The sequence below is a fragment of the Lissotriton vulgaris genome, chromosome 5, assembly GCF_964263255.1.
Source record: "Lissotriton vulgaris chromosome 5, aLisVul1.2, whole genome shotgun sequence".
NCBI classification, from domain to species: Eukaryota; Metazoa; Chordata; class Amphibia; order Caudata; family Salamandridae; genus Lissotriton; species Lissotriton vulgaris.
The window spans coordinates 1,497,701,721-1,497,719,339 of record NC_141693.1 but is presented as its reverse complement, the minus strand read 5'-3'; the positions used below and the strand labels follow the sequence as shown (position 1 = coordinate 1,497,719,339).

The 17,619-nt window shown below is 42.3% G+C and overlaps 1 protein-coding gene across 1 annotated transcript in view; it reads left to right on the top strand.

The window, feature by feature from the left end:
• Window positions 1–17,619, top strand: part of LOC147712837 (hatching enzyme 1.2-like) — a 43,954-nt gene that overhangs the window by 15,906 nt on the left and 10,429 nt on the right. The window contains exons 4-6 of the mRNA XM_086923507.1: window positions 8,668–8,820; window positions 9,788–9,905; window positions 10,970–11,148. Of these exons, the coding sequence (XP_086779633.1) occupies window positions 8,668–8,820; window positions 9,788–9,905; window positions 10,970–11,148 (450 nt within the window). The remainder of the gene's footprint in view (window positions 1–8,667; window positions 8,821–9,787; window positions 9,906–10,969; window positions 11,149–17,619) is intronic.

Sequence of the window (17,619 nt, the reverse complement as noted above, 5' to 3'; positions counted from 1 at the left end):
GAAGATACAAACTTCGGATCGGTTCCAATTGATGTGGAAACCTGGGGAGAGTGATATGATTATGATTCATATGAGGCATGTGGCTAATAGACAATGCCTTATTTAATGTAAAAATTCACAGTTACCAGGTAATAATTCTTAGATACCAAAAGGAGGAACCGGCCAGCATCAATCCATTTTATTCATGACCTGGAAAAGGTTTTATAAACCGAAGTTACCGGTACTGCAGTGATGCCAACAATGACGAATTGGTGCAATTAAGGTTAAAAAACACATTACCGGGAGAGCCTGGCGGGTAGCGTCGGCTCGGATCCGGACTTCAGTTTTAAGGGGGCGGTGATAGTCTGTGAACGAAGAACTATGGTTAACTACTTGAAATGTCAGTCGTTTTCTAATTGTATTTGAACAGAATGAGCATTATACTGTGGGCACTGCGATTCACTTGATGACACACCTCTTTTCCCTGCCATATTCACCTCCACTGAACTTCACCACTCCAAAATGGCGCCCAAATCACTACAATCCTCTGTTTATTATACAGCACCAACACGGGCTACGCCGGTCAGTAGATCCAGCAGTTAATTTATCTAAATCGATTCCCCTCGTTGGTAATTTCCATCATAACAGAGGCCTGCACATTGGTTACCCCACATTTCCCGTCTTCACACGGTTCACCGTTCCAATATGGCGACCGATATTAACCAAAGGACTGTAGTCCATTCGCGCTGTCTACCCTGGTGGCAAGACAACATATGGACGCCTCGGCGTGCAGACGCTCACCATTCAGCCACTGTGCTGCACTGACGGGACCCCATCACGGCCCCTCTACGAGTGACTCAAGGTAAGCGCCTATCTGATCAGTGGCTCCCTCATGTTTCCAATCGTGTCTGGTACCTCTTGACATGCTCCATGGTTGGTTATATTTATTTATTTTAGGCTCGCACGGAAGGCTCCATTGTACGCCTTACTAGTATTCCGTTTCCCGGTTACGGTAAAAATACCCGTTTTTCTTATCACTACTCAACCACTCACTGCCCCGAATTTCTGTAGTTAACCATAGTTCTTCGTTCACAGACTATCACCGCCCCCTTAAAACTGAAGTCCGGATCCGAGCCGACGCTACCCGCCAGGCTCTCCCGGTAATGTGTTTTTTAACCTTAATTGCACCAATTCGTCATTGTTGGCATCACTGCAGTACCGGTAACTTCGGTTTATAAAACCTTTTCCAGGTCATGAATAAAATGGATTGATGCTGGCCGGTTCCTCCTTTTGGTATCTAAGAATTATTACCTGGTAACTGTGAATTTTTACATTAAATAAGGCATTGTCTATTAGCCACATGCCTCATATGAATCATAATCATATCACTCTCCCCAGGTTTCCACATCAATTGGAACCGATCCGAAGTTTGTATCTTCTACAACTGGTCCTACCAGCCCCACTTGTGGTAATTAATTGCCACCAATTCGTCCCCATTACCACGATACCACAAACACCACATATTCCCCGCCACCTAGTACCACTGCCACTTAAAAAATACGCGGTATGCCTTTTTTGTCTGTTCTGTTGTCTTGCATCCCAAACACGAGCACAATGAGTTCCGTGCCCTTTGGGGAACACTCGACTGCATATGCACATGTTGCACTTTGCATGGAAAATGGCGGTTGACTAGCACATTAGTCTTTTAGCACTCACATTGTAAATAATGGATACAGAAAAATCTTTCTTTTTTCTTCTTTTCCCTCCTGTTTATACCCTACAGGCTCACTTGCTATACTCAGGCAAAATTAATTCTAGTCCTGAAGATGATCCCAGTACATCATTGGAGATAGGGATCGAAACGTTCGTCGACTGTTTGCAGTACTGCCCGCTATATGAATTGTATTTTCCTGGCAGTTACTGTGGGTTTGTGCTTACTCAAGAATTTCTTGCATTGTTTTTTAAGCCACCCTGTTCTCCTTGTTTGCCTGTGAATTCTTTTGTCTTTCCTTCCTGTATTGTGTTTCCCCTTGACTTGGTACAGGCTTGTGCCCAGTTATTAATGTGCGAAATGTTTTCGCTGTATGTTGTCTATCTTCATTATTTTGAAAATAAATACTTTTAGGTCCGGCTGGACACTAAAGCAAAAAAACACAGTCTTTATTTTTAGCCTGTGAAAATCAATCCTTCTGATATTATGGTAAACCTAGGACCTTTGTAATATAAAACCAGTGAGTCAAGGAAGCAGCAAAGCTTCATACCGGTTAGCTGCCCTTCCAGACCATTAAACCTGTCTTACTGTCCTTCCAGACCATTATCCTGATATAAGTTCAAGTGCCTCAAAAAGTTTTTCTGAAAGGTGCTTGTTGGGCTGTAAAACAGAAAATGACTAGTCCACTGGACCCTTCCCACAGCAGTGGCTGTACGGCGGATTGACATGGTATGGGGATCTATAAACTCCAGCACCAGAGATTAGAGCTCCTGATATTCACATGGACTTTGAGCCCCTGATTTATGTCTCGCTGATTCAAAGGCATCCATACAACTGGAATAGAAGCAGGGGGGCTGAGCCAGGCTGAGGCCAAGACAAGCACTCATTTAAAGTGCTGTACATCCGATTTGCATAAGGACCCTGCACAAACTGGAACTCATCAAAGAGGTGCACACTTTCACAGTCAACTCAACTGCACTGATACAGCGGGGACCTGAGGGAGTGGTAATAACTATTTTGCATGAGAAACTGAGCTGATGCTTTGTGCTTTTGGCTACTGAGCACACAAACTGTGTTCCAGGACCACAGAGCAAGTATTCATAAGCACTACTAAAATATATGTCTCTTTGGCGTAACAGATGCAAAGAGAAATATCTATCACTTGGTGCATGGGTGCTTCCATAATGTCTGTAACAAGATCTCTGACTAGGAAGGGGCTAGATAGTTCAGATAGTTCTGATTTTCTTTGTTCACCTCTATTTCATGCATAGTAACTCGTTTTGTTCGTATGAACATTGCTTATATTACAGTAAGCACTGGCCAAACATTCAGTAACAAAGGGGTTCTGTGTTTTATTGTGTTCTCAGATTTTGGCACAAACCACAACCACATCCTTGAGTAATTCTTGGACTTCTTGGTCTCACTATCCTGAGGGGCAACTGCGAAAGAGAAGTACTCAGTAATTGAGTATGAGGGGGGGGGGGGAATACGGCCACCAGTGGTAAATGACTGAAGGTGTCACAGAGCCCAGTAATCTCTGAATACAATGGTGAAACCTGAACCAGAGCTCAAATCTCAAAATAAAAAATTTGAGCCAAAGGTTTCTGGTGCACCGGCACTTAATCATCAACACTGGCACTTTTCATGAGCACCAGTTAAGGACACATTCATTTACGGGGAGATTAAGTGGTTTGCCCAAAATCACAGGATGTTAAACCTAGTTCCCCAGCTCCAAAGTCTGCTGCTCTTGCTATTGCGCCACATCCTCCCTACTTTCATGGTCAGCAGTTGGTTCTGTTTTAGGTGGGGCTAACAGGAGAAATGGGCTGGTGGAAGCTGCCTCCTGATGAGAGCCACAACCCCTGTGTTATTATACAAATTTACCACTGCACCAATGTTACTGAAATGGCTGGGTGTGCTGCATATCTTGTGTGATAAAGAGACAGGCCTGAGAGAGATAAGAAGCTAAGAACCTCAGTGATGGAAAAGTTAAAGCTTTAAGCTGGAGGCAGAAAGGCAAAAGGCTTATGAGGAATGTGAAGCAGAGGAGCCAAGGTTGAAAAGATCATTAGGTTTTTAAGGATGCAGGGCAATGAGAAATGAGTAAAATTTTGCCAACATCTTGCAACTTGCACCAGTGATAACTGACCTATACTCAACATTTCTTGATTAAAACTACTTAAGGCAGGAACGTTCACTATACATTATTTGATACCATCAAACTCTGTTTGACACCCCGCATTCCATTCAAATTTTCTTTTGTTTTTCAACAGTTGATGAATGCTAAAAACCTTTTACTTGCGAAATTCTACTAATACTTTGCATAGTATTCTACTAGTCCCAGAACAGACCTTACCGCATCCTTATTTATTGGTGCAGGGGTTCCCTGCTAGTCTCAACTAGTGCAGGGTTAAACCCTTTCCACTCAACACAGGAACTAAGTATGTTACTGATTCAACTGCAAACCTGCATTTAGAATATTCTATAGTCAAACCTCTTTCACCCAAGATTTTGAGTACTTTTTTCTGGCACTTTATTATTTTCCTCTTTGTTTTTTACATAAATTAAAATATAATCTTCGAAACATTTTATGTTTGACATTTTTCTGAAGAAGTGATGTACCAAATGTTGAAAAACAGCAGCCGCTGAAGCCAATCAAAATGTCATTCTCCTATACTAGCAGCAACCCATGCGAATAAAAAAAGCTGTAAATGCTAACAATAATTGATGGTAAGAAGCTGATAGATCAATGGTAGAAAATCATTTGGCATCCCTTACCAGAACTAGCATTTCTGAAATTTTAGGTAATGGAAATCTGTCAATAACGATGTTATTGTTCAAATTACAATTGTCTATTCACAAACAGATTTTTCTATCGCTGTGCCTTGCTACTATGATAGGAGAAGCCCATTCCAATGCTTACACTGCCTCTATAACACCAGCCTCCACCAACCTTTGCAATTCTTTTTCATCTTCCTCTCTTAGAAGAATTGGAATATTTCTTGCTTTATGGGCTCTTGGACAAAAATCTTGTTTTAATATTATTTGATGTTTGAATACTGTCAAATTCACAATCCTTCAGCTGAACACATCTGGACATTTTTTCAACACATTATTTCCTCCAACCTCTCCTTCATCAAGAATCATTGCTGTTAGTCTTAAGTGGTATGTGCAGGTTGCCTTGATCATACCAACCTGAAACTGAGGGTCCATTCTTTGCCACATACAACTTGCCTGTGGTTTTCCGATTTTTGAGTCTAAAGATTAGAGATCTATACCCTAGTAAATTATTCCTTCACCAGTATACCCTTTCAGCTTCATGTCTGACTTTTCTAATTTAGGGCCTAGTTTTGTTGCAAACTTCTTATTCGGCATCTCTTCATTTATGAATATATAGGGAGATCCTGAGTCTGCCCCAATTTGTATCTTAACACCCCTAAGGACATTGTACAAATAGTTAAAAAAAAAAAATTGGTAATTTATATTCAAAACGAAAGACCCCAAACCATCATTGACTTTATTTATCTGTGAGGAAGTTATCTATTCTTCCTTGCCTGAACTCCTTTCTTCTACACAATTCACCCAGTTGTTCTTTTTCCTTTTGCAACCTTTCAAGAAGTGCCCTATTGTTCCACATGTCAAGCACTTTTTCTTTAATGCAAGACATGCCTTATTCTATGCTAAATGTGAACAGCTGTCACACCTATAACACTTTAGACCTTCTCTATTCTTCTCTGCAGTCTTAGATTCATTCTTTTGAAATTTCGTATATTTCTCATTATCCTTGGCCCCCACTTTACGACCCGCCTCCACCTGAGTATCATTTAAGTCAGATTAATGGCTGTTACACTTCTTCTTTATAATTCTGCCTTCCTGACTATAGCTAAAATGTCCTTTACGTCTGCAACCCTATTTACCTCTCTTGAATTGCGGGATCTCTTACATGCATTACAACTTGGTCCCTTACTAATTCCTCTTGTATAGGTCTAAACTTGCAATCTAGTCCTAATCTTTTGAGATCCACCACATATTCATCAATTGGTGTGTTAAGTTCCTGTTTCCTCTGAAAGAATTTGCGTCAAATTATACCACTAATAAAACAAAGGGAGAGGGAGAAGTATAGACTTGTTTGCCTTCCCAACAGCTAAAAAAATTGCAACAAGAATAAAACGAGTCTTCTACCTATATCTTTTATTTCTTTTCCATAACCTTATTTTGTTGCTGTTCAAAGTGACATTGATATGAAAAACACAAGGGGGCTGATTACAATGGAGGTCGGAAAGCCTCCGACCTTCGGTCAGAGGCTTTCCAACCCCAATAGTCAGTTTCAGTTCCAAGTGGCTAATTATGTATCTGCCGGTCGGAATTGAAACTGGCCAGTCAATCGGCTCGTAATCCCAAAGCGCGGGCCTTTCCGCCTTTGGGATTACGATGCACGCTTTCCGGAATGGTGTCCATGCCGGCCTGTCCAACATGGAAACCATGTCGTGAAGCTTTTTTTTCGGGGCCCTTGTGTGTGTAGCCTCTGCTTGGGAACCAGGGGGCACCTAAGGTGCCCCAGTTGAGTCCTACACCTCATGGCAGGTATCTTGAGGTGCCTGTCACATAATGCAAGGATGAACAGCACCCCCAATTTCTCTACGGGAGCATGTATTACGTCCGGTTTATGGCCGTAATGCATGCAACCATAGGGAAATGTAGGAGTGCAACCAAACAGTGTTCGGTCGCATTCTAATTAGACAGTTGGGACCGGAGGTCGTCGGTCCCAGGACTGAGAAGGTGTTGGGCAGACTTTGTAGTTAGGCCCATAGTGTTTATAAACGAACACTCACTCACCTACCTAGTAGGTGACATGCTTCATCACTGGGTTCCCACCCTGGTGGCCAAGTGTTCCAGGGTGTGCTGTGATGCCTGATAACAGCAGAGCTGATTTCTATGATGGAATGATCTAGTGGCTGTGTGTGTGCCAGCGTGAGGTGAAAATAAAATTAACTTTAGACTTCTATCCACAAGTTGTGATTTTACTTTCAGGACTCTCGGTTAATATTAGAAAATCATGGGGGATAGTTGTGGAATATTTAAATTGCTCCCAACTTATCCTTGATGTGGTCAACATGTTTCAGCTAGATTTTTTACCTTTCAGGGTCAGATTGGCTTTCTTCAGAACCAAAGAATATGGTAAACTTTGGGTGTTGTGCAGTCAATACTTACAGAACCTCCACTGTTGGCGAAGACAGTACTTGTTGTATTCGGTCTTAATTATAGGTAGCTTGTTCCACCTTGGGATATTGTGAGGAGGTGGGCCATGTAGTCAAACCTTCCTCAAGGTGCCTCACCAGCATGCAAACCTAAGGCATCCTTGACAGTCACGTAACTTTTAGTACACATGCGAGTTTAGCATATTCTTAGATAAGTGGGAGCAATTTAAATGTCCCATAACTATCCACCATGATTGAGTGATGGTTCTTGTGTTTTCCAAATCATTTATACCACTACACTCATTAGGTGCAGGATATCGATCAAAGCCACTTATAGCCTTATCAAAAACATTTGCATCACCTCCCTCACCTGTATCTTTAACCATATGTTCATATACTTTCAATCCCTCTGGACCAACAAAATGCAAAAATATCCTCTTCTTCTGATCCTCCAACATTTTTCCTTCCTCGTCTATGGTATAAAAATAGTTAGAAGAAATACTGTCTAAAATGTCCTATTCTACTCTCAGGCTTACCATAAGCCACCGGACGTTTTTCTATTTCTGACCACCACTTAGTCTCCACTCTCAGTAGGAAAGGTTTATAAAACTGCCAAGGAATCCTTTTTGTAACTCTGCCACTGCACTGTTTGGTTCTCCTGGCATTTAATACTAGTCGCCAAATGTAAAGACACAAGGCTGTCTTTAATCTAAAAATCCAAGTTTATTCCTCATAAACGGCAGTACATAAATGCATGTCCAATGTCTCCGATTTCCCTGCGGCAACTGCGGATCCTCAATCCTTAAGCATTCTGGAATCAGAAGCAGCTTCTTACAGGCTACAATGAAAGTAACATGGAATAACAACATAAGTGAAAGCAAGATAACACAACAAAATAAATAAAATGCCATCCTAACACCTCCTACCCGTTTTGGTTCCACCAAGGAAACAACAGAATGGGATTTTAGATATTTTCCAGCTCCGAAGCTCACAGAGATGACGTTTGCATTTTTGGCATGACACACAGGCCCATTTTAGTTGTTCAAGAACCATTAACATTTATATGATGACTCTGTGGAGGTGATAGATTCATTTCTTTTAAACAATAAATAAAACACTGTATACCTGTGTTACGACCAAGTGCAAAGTACGGAATTGATCCTGCTGGTAAATACATGTAATACAGACCATGCCATACCATGCATTTCCTCGGACATTCAGGCTGTACATACATATGGCTGATATCTCATCTCCATCTTGCATGTCCTGCAGGGGGGTGGTCACTCTATGGAGGAAGTAGGCTGGATGGGTTTGATGCAGTGGAACTGCAAGACCTCTAGCAGAATTCATGTCCTACTTACTTATGACAGGGTGTATTTTAGACGCCCACAACCCTATCCTATGGAAATGAAGGGAATAAACTTTCACCTAGAGATTTGTAGCAAATGCTTCAGTTAAGACCATTACCGTGAGTTGCTTTCAAAATCTGTTTTTATTTCACAATTTGTAGTAACATGCAGCCATATTCCTGCTCTCCAGTCATGGAACAATGTTAGCAGAGGACCTTGTAGGGTTCATAACAGATAACTACAGGCAGAAGGGTTTGAAAAAGAGGTTTCCATGAAGCTGCTTGTACTCTGTGGCTATAGTGGTGAGGGTGCAAGCATTAACTGCAAAGGAGTTCATAACAAGCATGAAGCCTGCCAGCTTTTGCAATAGATGGCTGAAATATTCAGAATATAACCTCAGTTGCTCTTCTCCTGTCTTCATTGTTCTCAGGTAAATCTCCCTTTGGTTCGCCACCCCTTGTGTTTGGTGATATCGCAGTGGACCCCCTGGGAAATGCAGACCAATGTGCCTCTGACCGGTGCCGCTGGCCCAGCGCTGCCAACGGGCAGGTGCTAGTGCCCTTTGAGATCTCTCCCGCCTACTGTAAGTAATAAGTCATCGTTTGTTTCACATGTTTCTTGTTTGTTTTATGGATTTTAATTTGTTCCTGCATTGAAAGAGAATCATCAATTAAAAACCCAGACTCTTCGCCATCCTTTTAGACCTTGGTGCGGGATCTAACAACAAAGGCCAGCAATGATCATTCCATACCATACCTTGCAGACCCCACCAAAAACCAAGATTTCTATTTTGTCTGTAATAAGTTTTAAACAATATGCCTGCAATCACTCTGCTGCTTCAGAGAGGCAGCCACTTAATTTCCCCTGAGTCTCAGAGTACTTGTCGTTGATGTAAATAATCAGCTGAGTATCACCAGCATATATAAAGATCTCAAGGCTTTAGGCCTTGACAGTCCAAGGTGACAAATAGATGTTAAACAAGGTCAGACTTGGGGAGGATCCCTGAGGAACTCCACATTTCAGACCCTGAGGGCTAGGTTTAAAATGGGGAAGCTGTACCGCATTAGATCTTTACCTGAAAACGAGCAAAACCACTGCAAGGTAGAGGAATGCAGATGAATTTCATGCAGCCTGTGAGGCAAAAGGCGATGAGACACTGTGTAGAAAGCCGCAGACAGATCTAAAAGGATCAGGGCTGATAATTTGCCCCGATCCACGACAGACCTAATACTATCCAACACCACCAATGTCAAAGATGTGGACATTTGTGTGAGCATACGGGCATGAATTAGCAAATAAGAAACCCATAACTGCCATTACTACAGGCCATACCCAGCTGTGGCTATTGCAGACATAGCTTGGACTTTTAGCCTGCTCATTGGCCTGCTGTCATATATGATCAGCTTAAGTGGAGCTTCAATGCCAACAGTTTCATTGAGTTTTTCATAAATAATGTAGACTGCCTCTTTAGGAGTGGCTGTTCTTGCAATAATCTTGTGAACTCACAACTAATGTTTTGACTTGTTTCTCTGATTCTTTGTTCCTATCAGCCCCGAATGAGCGAGCAGTGATTATGGGTGCCATACAATCATTTGCCGCACGCACCTGTGTTTCGTTCAGACCTCGAACAAACGAACGCGATTATCTCTTCATCGAACCACAGACTGGGTCAGTATGTGTGCTTCATGAGGCATTTTCAAGAGAAGTGTTTGATGGGTATTTCTCGACAGCCCATATGATGGCACTGTGTCTGTTAGGGAATTGTTGGCATAGTGCAAGATGAGAATTTTTATGACAGGTTGTGTGATTGCCGTTGATGGCAGTGTCTAATGGCTGATTCTTAGGTGAGTGCATGTGTATATGTGAGTGATGCTATTTGACATCAGCACGTCTGATAGAGACGTCTCTATCAGAGAAATGAAGAATATGTAGCATTATATAGCACACATTGGAAGCCCTAAAAAACAAGGACAATGTACAAGGTTGTACGTGTTGCATAAGAGTGGTGTGGCTTTACTGGACTGAATCAGATAAACTCATAGTTGGGCTAACACAACTTGAGTATAAATGATAATCGGATTGTGGACCCTGCAGGCTTGAGATACTAAAGGGATAGAACTCTAAACTAATCCCGGCAGACCCGGCCTGGACGTAGCAGGCACCGGACATCCCCCGTTGGGCCGGAGGGGTGTGGGCCACTTTTGGTACAGTGGGACGGTTTTGCATTGATTCACTGGCCAATAAGGGATGGTCTCACTTTCAATGAATCAATCAGTCAGTGGCTTATAGAGCGCGCTACTCACCAGCGAGGGTTTCAAGGCACTGAGGGCGTGGGGGAGAGACAGCTCCGGGTCAGTCGAATAGCCAGGACTTGAGGTCCTTCCTGGACCTCAACTTTGCACTGTTAGTAATAGGTGTATTTGGGGTATCAATAGAGGAACAATGTGCTCTGTATGTTAAGAGTGGCAAGGTAAAGAAACGTATTCCGTAAGGAGGTTCACTAAAACGCCATTAGAAAGTAAGGAAAGGGATGCGCTATTTAAGTAGGGTTTCATTATTGAAGTGGTGATAACCTGTACAAGGTCACCCTTGGACACATATATTTCGCCTTCTGCCCCTTGTTCCAGTTCTTTGAAGGTCAGTGAGGCCTACAGGTAGCCGGGTGAGAGTCTAGTATAGGCTAGCAGCCAGTGTAAGAGTGCTCATCACAGTGCGCTCTTCCACCTCTGCAGATGCTGGTCCTTCATTGGACGGACCGGGGGTCGTCAGGTGGTGTCCTTACAGAGGAATGGATGTGTCTTCACCGGCACGGCGCAGCACGAGCTCTCCCATGCCCTGGGCTTCCACCATGAACAGAACCGCAGCGACCGCGATGACTTTGTCACCATCCTCATCCAGAATGTGATGCCGGGTAAGTCTAGATGGTTCAAGGTAACTAATCTGGGTTAAGACTTGATCTATTCTATGCCCTGTAGATGCCATTGAATACATATTGATTTTATTGGCCTGGGTTTGGTGAACCTCTGTATTCTGCAAATCAGCCTTTTTGGGATGGTATGAGGGCGAGGGTATATGGGCAAGGCAAGGGTCATGCAGCCTTATGGTGGAGTCAATAACTAGAGGCAATGCAAAGCCTTTCACTGTGACAATAAATGGTACAAATGGAACTGCCACAATGACACACAAATAAACCGGTATTACTGGACCACTAACCTCAGGTCCTAGTTAAAAAAACAAAATGTAAGCATACAATGCAGCTTAATGGTGTAGGTGTAAACCAAGTTTTACAACAGTACACGATTGACGATGTCAGCAAAGTATGTAGTTTGTCATTTTTCGTCCTTTTCACCTGACTTGATCAGAACTGCAAATGTTGAAAATGCAAATTATCTAATTAACACAACTGGTGCCAGGAAGTCACCAATGAAGAAATTAACAATTGTGGATTAAAGGAAGTGAAAAGGCACTCCAGTGAAGAGCAGTACCCATGACCATTACCGTACAATAAGGAAGTGTGCAGCACTCTGTGTATCATACACTAACATGGCATGGGTATGGTAGTCATAAGACTCAGAGGCGCCATCACAAAGCTTTAATAGGGAAAGCAATTATGTGAACTGTATATCAAAGCCAGAAGAGCGTTGGCTGGAAGACGAGAGAGTTTTGGAAAAAACGTGAAGGTGTATCCCAAACGTTGCAGGAATTGTAAACCAACGTGAAAATCGCGTGTCTGTGGTAGGTCAAACATGTCTCCTCCACAATTGTGCCGGTCATTCTGTCAAACGTAAAGCGGAGTAAAGTGACTGATAGGGAAGGGTAACCCTATTATGCCTCTTCCCATCCTAAGTAGGTACAAATGTAGTATTTACTGGGTCAGTTGGAGAAATCATAACCCAGTTGTAGTAGATCGATCATAGCATCATCTTTATAACACTAGAAAATAAAACAAATGCAGGTCCATGATCTAGGTAACAAGGGAGGAGAGATCAAAGTATGTTGAGGGTGCTCAGCCCAATTCCATCACAGTCTCCCTCTCTCTCTCTCTCTCTCTCTCTCTCTCTCTCTCTCTCTCAGCCAGTCTCTCTGTAAGTCAGTAAGTCAGTCAGTCAGTCTCTCAGTCAGTCAATCTCTCTCTCTCTGTCAGTCAGACTCATGCTCAGTCAGTCAGGCAGTCTCTCTCTCAGTCAGTCTCTGTCAGTCAGTCTCCCAGTCAGTCAGGCAGTATCTCAGTCAGTCTCTCTCTACTCTCTTTCCACTCTCTCTCTCTCCACTCTCTTTCGCTCTGCTGGGCCATGGGTACATTACCTGCAAGGTCCCCGGGCTGCCAAGGAAGGCCTGCCGGGCCACTGGCGGCCCGCAGGCCGTACTATGAGTACCACGGCACTAGAACAACTGCCCACTCTCCTGCATCTGAGGCTGAGGATGAACTATTTTGTGATGCGATGGGTAGCTTTGGCACTCTGTTAGCTTCTTGATTTCGGTGCACTTATGGTTAATTATAGTGCATGCATTCACAAGGAATGAGTTAAAATGTAACTCATTCAAATACTGTCATGTTATATATCACAGCTCCCAGTGCTGCTTCCATGGAAACTTTTCTTATTGCACTTTGGAAATGCTGTCACAAAGGAAACGTTTATTACCACTTATTACACTGCTGCCTTCCTAAGAAAGTTTTTCTGTCACACATCTCCCTGCTGCTACCAGGAAAGAGTTTTATTATCACATACCCCAGTTGCTATTGAGAAAGATTTTAATATCGCATGCCACACTGCTAATGCTATGTTCTCTAGAGTAGCATTGGAGTCCTTTTAATGATTTTTTGACAGAACCACTCATGCCATTACCACACTTGCCATTGAGTGACCAAGGGTGTTTCCCGAAACGCGTTGAGTATTTACTTTGTTGCCTTGAAGTCCGTCAAATAAAACTTATTTGATGCAGTTTGCAGTTCGTGCTTTTCATACTTGCCTTGTGAAACAATACAAGGATTGGAGTGTGAATGTGATTTTATATATATATATATAGATATATATATATATATAAATATCTATATATATATATATACTAGCAGCCCGCCCCAGCGTTGCCTGGGGCAGAAAGGGGCTGGGGGCAGTACACCCGCTCCAGCCCCGACCCCCTCCCGCACCGACTCCCTCCCGCCCGACTCACTCCCGCCCCCCTCCCGCCCTGACTCACTCGTGCCCCCCTCCCGCCCGCCTCACTCGCGCCCCCCTCCCGCCCGACTCACTCGCGCTCCGACATTTTCATTTACTGCTGCCTCCTTCTTGCCTCCCCCTGCATCACACAGTCTCACTTTCCCTTTCCTTACCTGTGCCACCGCTCCTCACTGCACAGCCGCTCGTCACTGCACGCCGCTCCTCCTTCGTCGTCATCACGCACGTCACGTCGCGGCCAGCGCTAGGTCCCGGCCTGCGCTACTTTCAGGGGACTACTTTGTTTACAAATTTAATTTTTGTAATTAACTTTTTTTTTAAAGTTATATAGCCTATGTCCATCTACACACCCTGACATTTTCATAGATGTATCAGGTGTGTAGATTGGCGCTGTGGTTCCCGAGTTTACCTGGCCAAAAGGTGCAAGTTCTCTCTTTATAATAGTAGTATATATATATATATATATATATATATATATATATATATATATATATATATATATATATATATATATATATATATATATATATATATATATATATATATATATATATATATCTCGCTCCTCCACACGCCACAGGCGGGGCACTTCCTGGTCGGGTGCAAAAACGCGGTGGCGTACCGTGATATAAATCCCAGTTTGCAAATTTCCTTTTATCCTTCAGGAAAGAAATAGCACTCACGAGGATTCTGTAGCTCAGCAGCAGTTTATTCAAGACAAACGCGTTTCGGATTTACATCCTTCGTCAGCGTCGTAAAGTCTAAACAAAATACTGGCGGCCATATTTTATTAAAAACATTACATGTCACGTGTCTTTTGTGGGAATAGAGGACGGACTCGGCGTCATTGTGTTTAACGTGGGCGCCATTTTAACACAGTAAATACCGGTTAACAATTATATGATTTCACAACAGAACCCAGTGTAGGACATCGGTTTGAAACTACAGTTATGTTACATTTCAACATTAACACAGTTCATCAATTTAAATGATATTCATGGAGTTATAATTTAGCCGTGGATCGGCAATGCAGCCTTCTACAAAGGCTGCTGGTCCTGTATTACCCACTTAGAATTATGCCGTGTATCGGCTCGAGCGACATGTTAAAAAGCGAAATAGTTGCGGACAGTGCCTCACAGATCATTCTCAGGTATCACAGTGTTTCATTTATTCAAATGGATGGCCAACTCCTCCCCACTGTTCAGCCCTTTCGGTATCTTGGTTCCCAGATCAATAATGTAACGTGACTCCAGCCTCCTCAGCTTAAGCAAACGATCTCCCCCTCTAATATTTGATGGTAAATAATCCAAACAATAATACTGCAACAGGTCCCTATTGCTATTGTGTTTGATAGAGAAGTGTCGTGCTACAGGATAGCTGAAGTCCTTATTTTTTATAGCCCGCAAGTGCTCCAATATCCTCAATTTAACCATATTGATGGTGCTTCCCACGTACTTTAGTACGCAGGGGCACACAAGACAATATACTGCAAAGCTGGTTTGGCAGGTCATGAATTTGTTAATCTGTTTGTTTTGCTTCATGCCCTCTATCTTATATGATCTTACTCTTTTGCTTACTACACAGGCTTTGCATTTCCCGCAGGGAAAGAATCCTTTCATTTCCGTGAGGGTGTTTTGGGTTTTGGATGGGGACTTATCTAGATGACTGGACACCAAGTTGTCTTTAAGGGAATGAGCTTTTCTAAAGGTCACTAGGGGATGGATAGGAATATCTGAAGCAATAACGGCATCTGTTTTAAGTATATGCCAGTTTCTCCTCAGAATATTCCTTATAGTGTTGGACTCCTTGGAGAAAGTGGTGATCATTCTGAATTTACCTGTGTCTTTTGTAGTCTTCTCTTTTTTCTTTAACAGATCTTCTCTTTTGAGATTTTGAACTTTTCTTCGTGTACTCTCTAATAGTGTTGTCATGTATCCTCTTGCCTGAAAGCGTTCTATACTCCCTTTCAGAGCTATGTCATAGTCTTCCTCATTCGAACAGTTCCTTTTTAGCCTCAAAAACTCCCCATAGGGGATACTGTCCTTGAGCTTTTGAGGGTGCCCGCTGTCCGCGTGCTGAATACTATTCCCAGCAGTGGGTTTTCTGTACAAGGAGGTATTTATCTTCCCATCCTTGACAGATACTTTCAGGTCTAGATAACTGACTGCAGTGGTACTGATTTCTCCCGAGAAATGAAGATTAACTTCATTGTTGTTTAAAATTCCTATATATTCCTTAGCTTCAGCTGTGGTACCCTCCCAGATTAAAAACAGATCATCGATATATCTGTACCAAGCCACTATCTTGTCAGTCCATTCTTGGTTCACCCTAGACCAGGCTACCTGCTCCTCCCACCAGCCCACGAACAAGTTCGCGTAGCTGGGGGCGAAGCAGGTACCCATCGCGGTCCCGGATGTCTGTCTAAACAAGTCCCCATTTCTTTCCTGAAGGATAAAAGGAAATTTGCGAGCTGGGATATATATATATATATATATATATATATATATATATATATATATATATATATATATATATATATATATATATATATATATGTATATATATATATATATATATATGTATATATATATATATATATATATATATATATATATATATATATATATGTATATATACATGTGCTTTCTTCCTTGGATACTTGAGATACGGCACTAAGATCAGTTGTCGTGTAAAGTCAAGTTAATCTGAGGGACCAGTCAATCCTACATTCTTTGCCTAAATAGCCAGGTTTTGAGATTTTTACGGAACCTCACTTCTGATGGTTCTAGTTTCAGGTCCAATGGCATAAAATTCCTGAGTTTGGTTGCCAGGAGTCGAAAAGAACTGCCCCCCAAGCGCATGCTGTTAACTCTAGGGATCACTGTCAGGCCCGCCCCACAAGACCTGAGGAGTCTGGGGGGGGTATAGGCTTGAATCAGAGGATGCAGATATCTTGGGCCCCTCTGTTTCAGTATCCTATGCGCAATACAGAGTGCTTTAAAAGAGACTCTGTCCCGAATTAGCAAAGATGGGGTCAAGAATATGCCCCTGATGTGAGTGGGGTCCTGCACTAGTTGTTGGGTCTCCTAAGTCCTCCATGAGGCTTGTGGCTGTATGGCAGGCCAAATCATCAAAGTGTGGGTTGGGACCTTCCAAAATTAGGAGATTTAAATGCCACAGAGCACATGACAGGATGATGTCTAATAAGGCCTTGGTAAAAGAGGCGTCAGGCCCAGGTGACCGATAAGTCAAGAAACTGCTGAAAGAACAGTGGCCTGTCAGAGATAGTGAGAAAAAAGCTGCCTCACATCCACTTATAACAATTAAGTAATGAATAATTAAAAACATCATCAGATTTTGAAACCTACAAAAGAGAAAAGAACATTGACTTTTTAAGAAAATTAAAATTAAATCAGAAAATCATCTAATTATGCTTTTGGATTGCCATCTTTAAAAAACATCCAACAATAAAGCACAGGAATTGATTTGGGAGAAAGGGTAGGAAGTGCAGGGCTGGTTTATACTGGCAACAGCCAAATAATTTAAGAACAGGCTTGACAAACGTCCTTTTCAGTGGCTTGTAAAACGAGAAAGTGTGCTAACATTTGTGCTGAGGACTTATCTCATAGACAAATTAAAATATTGGTCGTATTAAATTGACCAGTCAGGTAACAACGGTAAGATCTGATGGTCCATTGCCAAAATTTGAGCAACAGTCGCCTTTCCCAAAAGTTCTAAGTCCATGTTAAAAACTGTTCCAATTTCTGAAAAGTTTTAACAATAACGTACTCCTGCAGCATTTGTTTACCCAGTTCCACTTGTTCCCAGGAGGCCATACAAAATGATAAAAACTGTTTCTTAACTCGAATAATATCTGTCTTATACAACAGGTGGGGAGGTGTTAACAAATCAGCTTTCCTTATTGCTTTTACAGAGGACTTAATATACTTCATCCATTGTATTGTATCACCTTTATCACATGCCAACCAATCTAAAATCATAGCTCTATTTATACGAGTATGTTTATTGGGCCATACAAGACCCAGCGTAGTAAGGGTACCACTTTAATAATATTCTCCACATTTAGCATACCAACTTCCTCATGCAAAAAGAAATGAGGGGTCAGTCAGGGGAGGCCTAACAATTGCCTAAGAATAATTTTTCTTCAGCTCGCAGATTAGAGACATTCGTATACCCCCAGACCC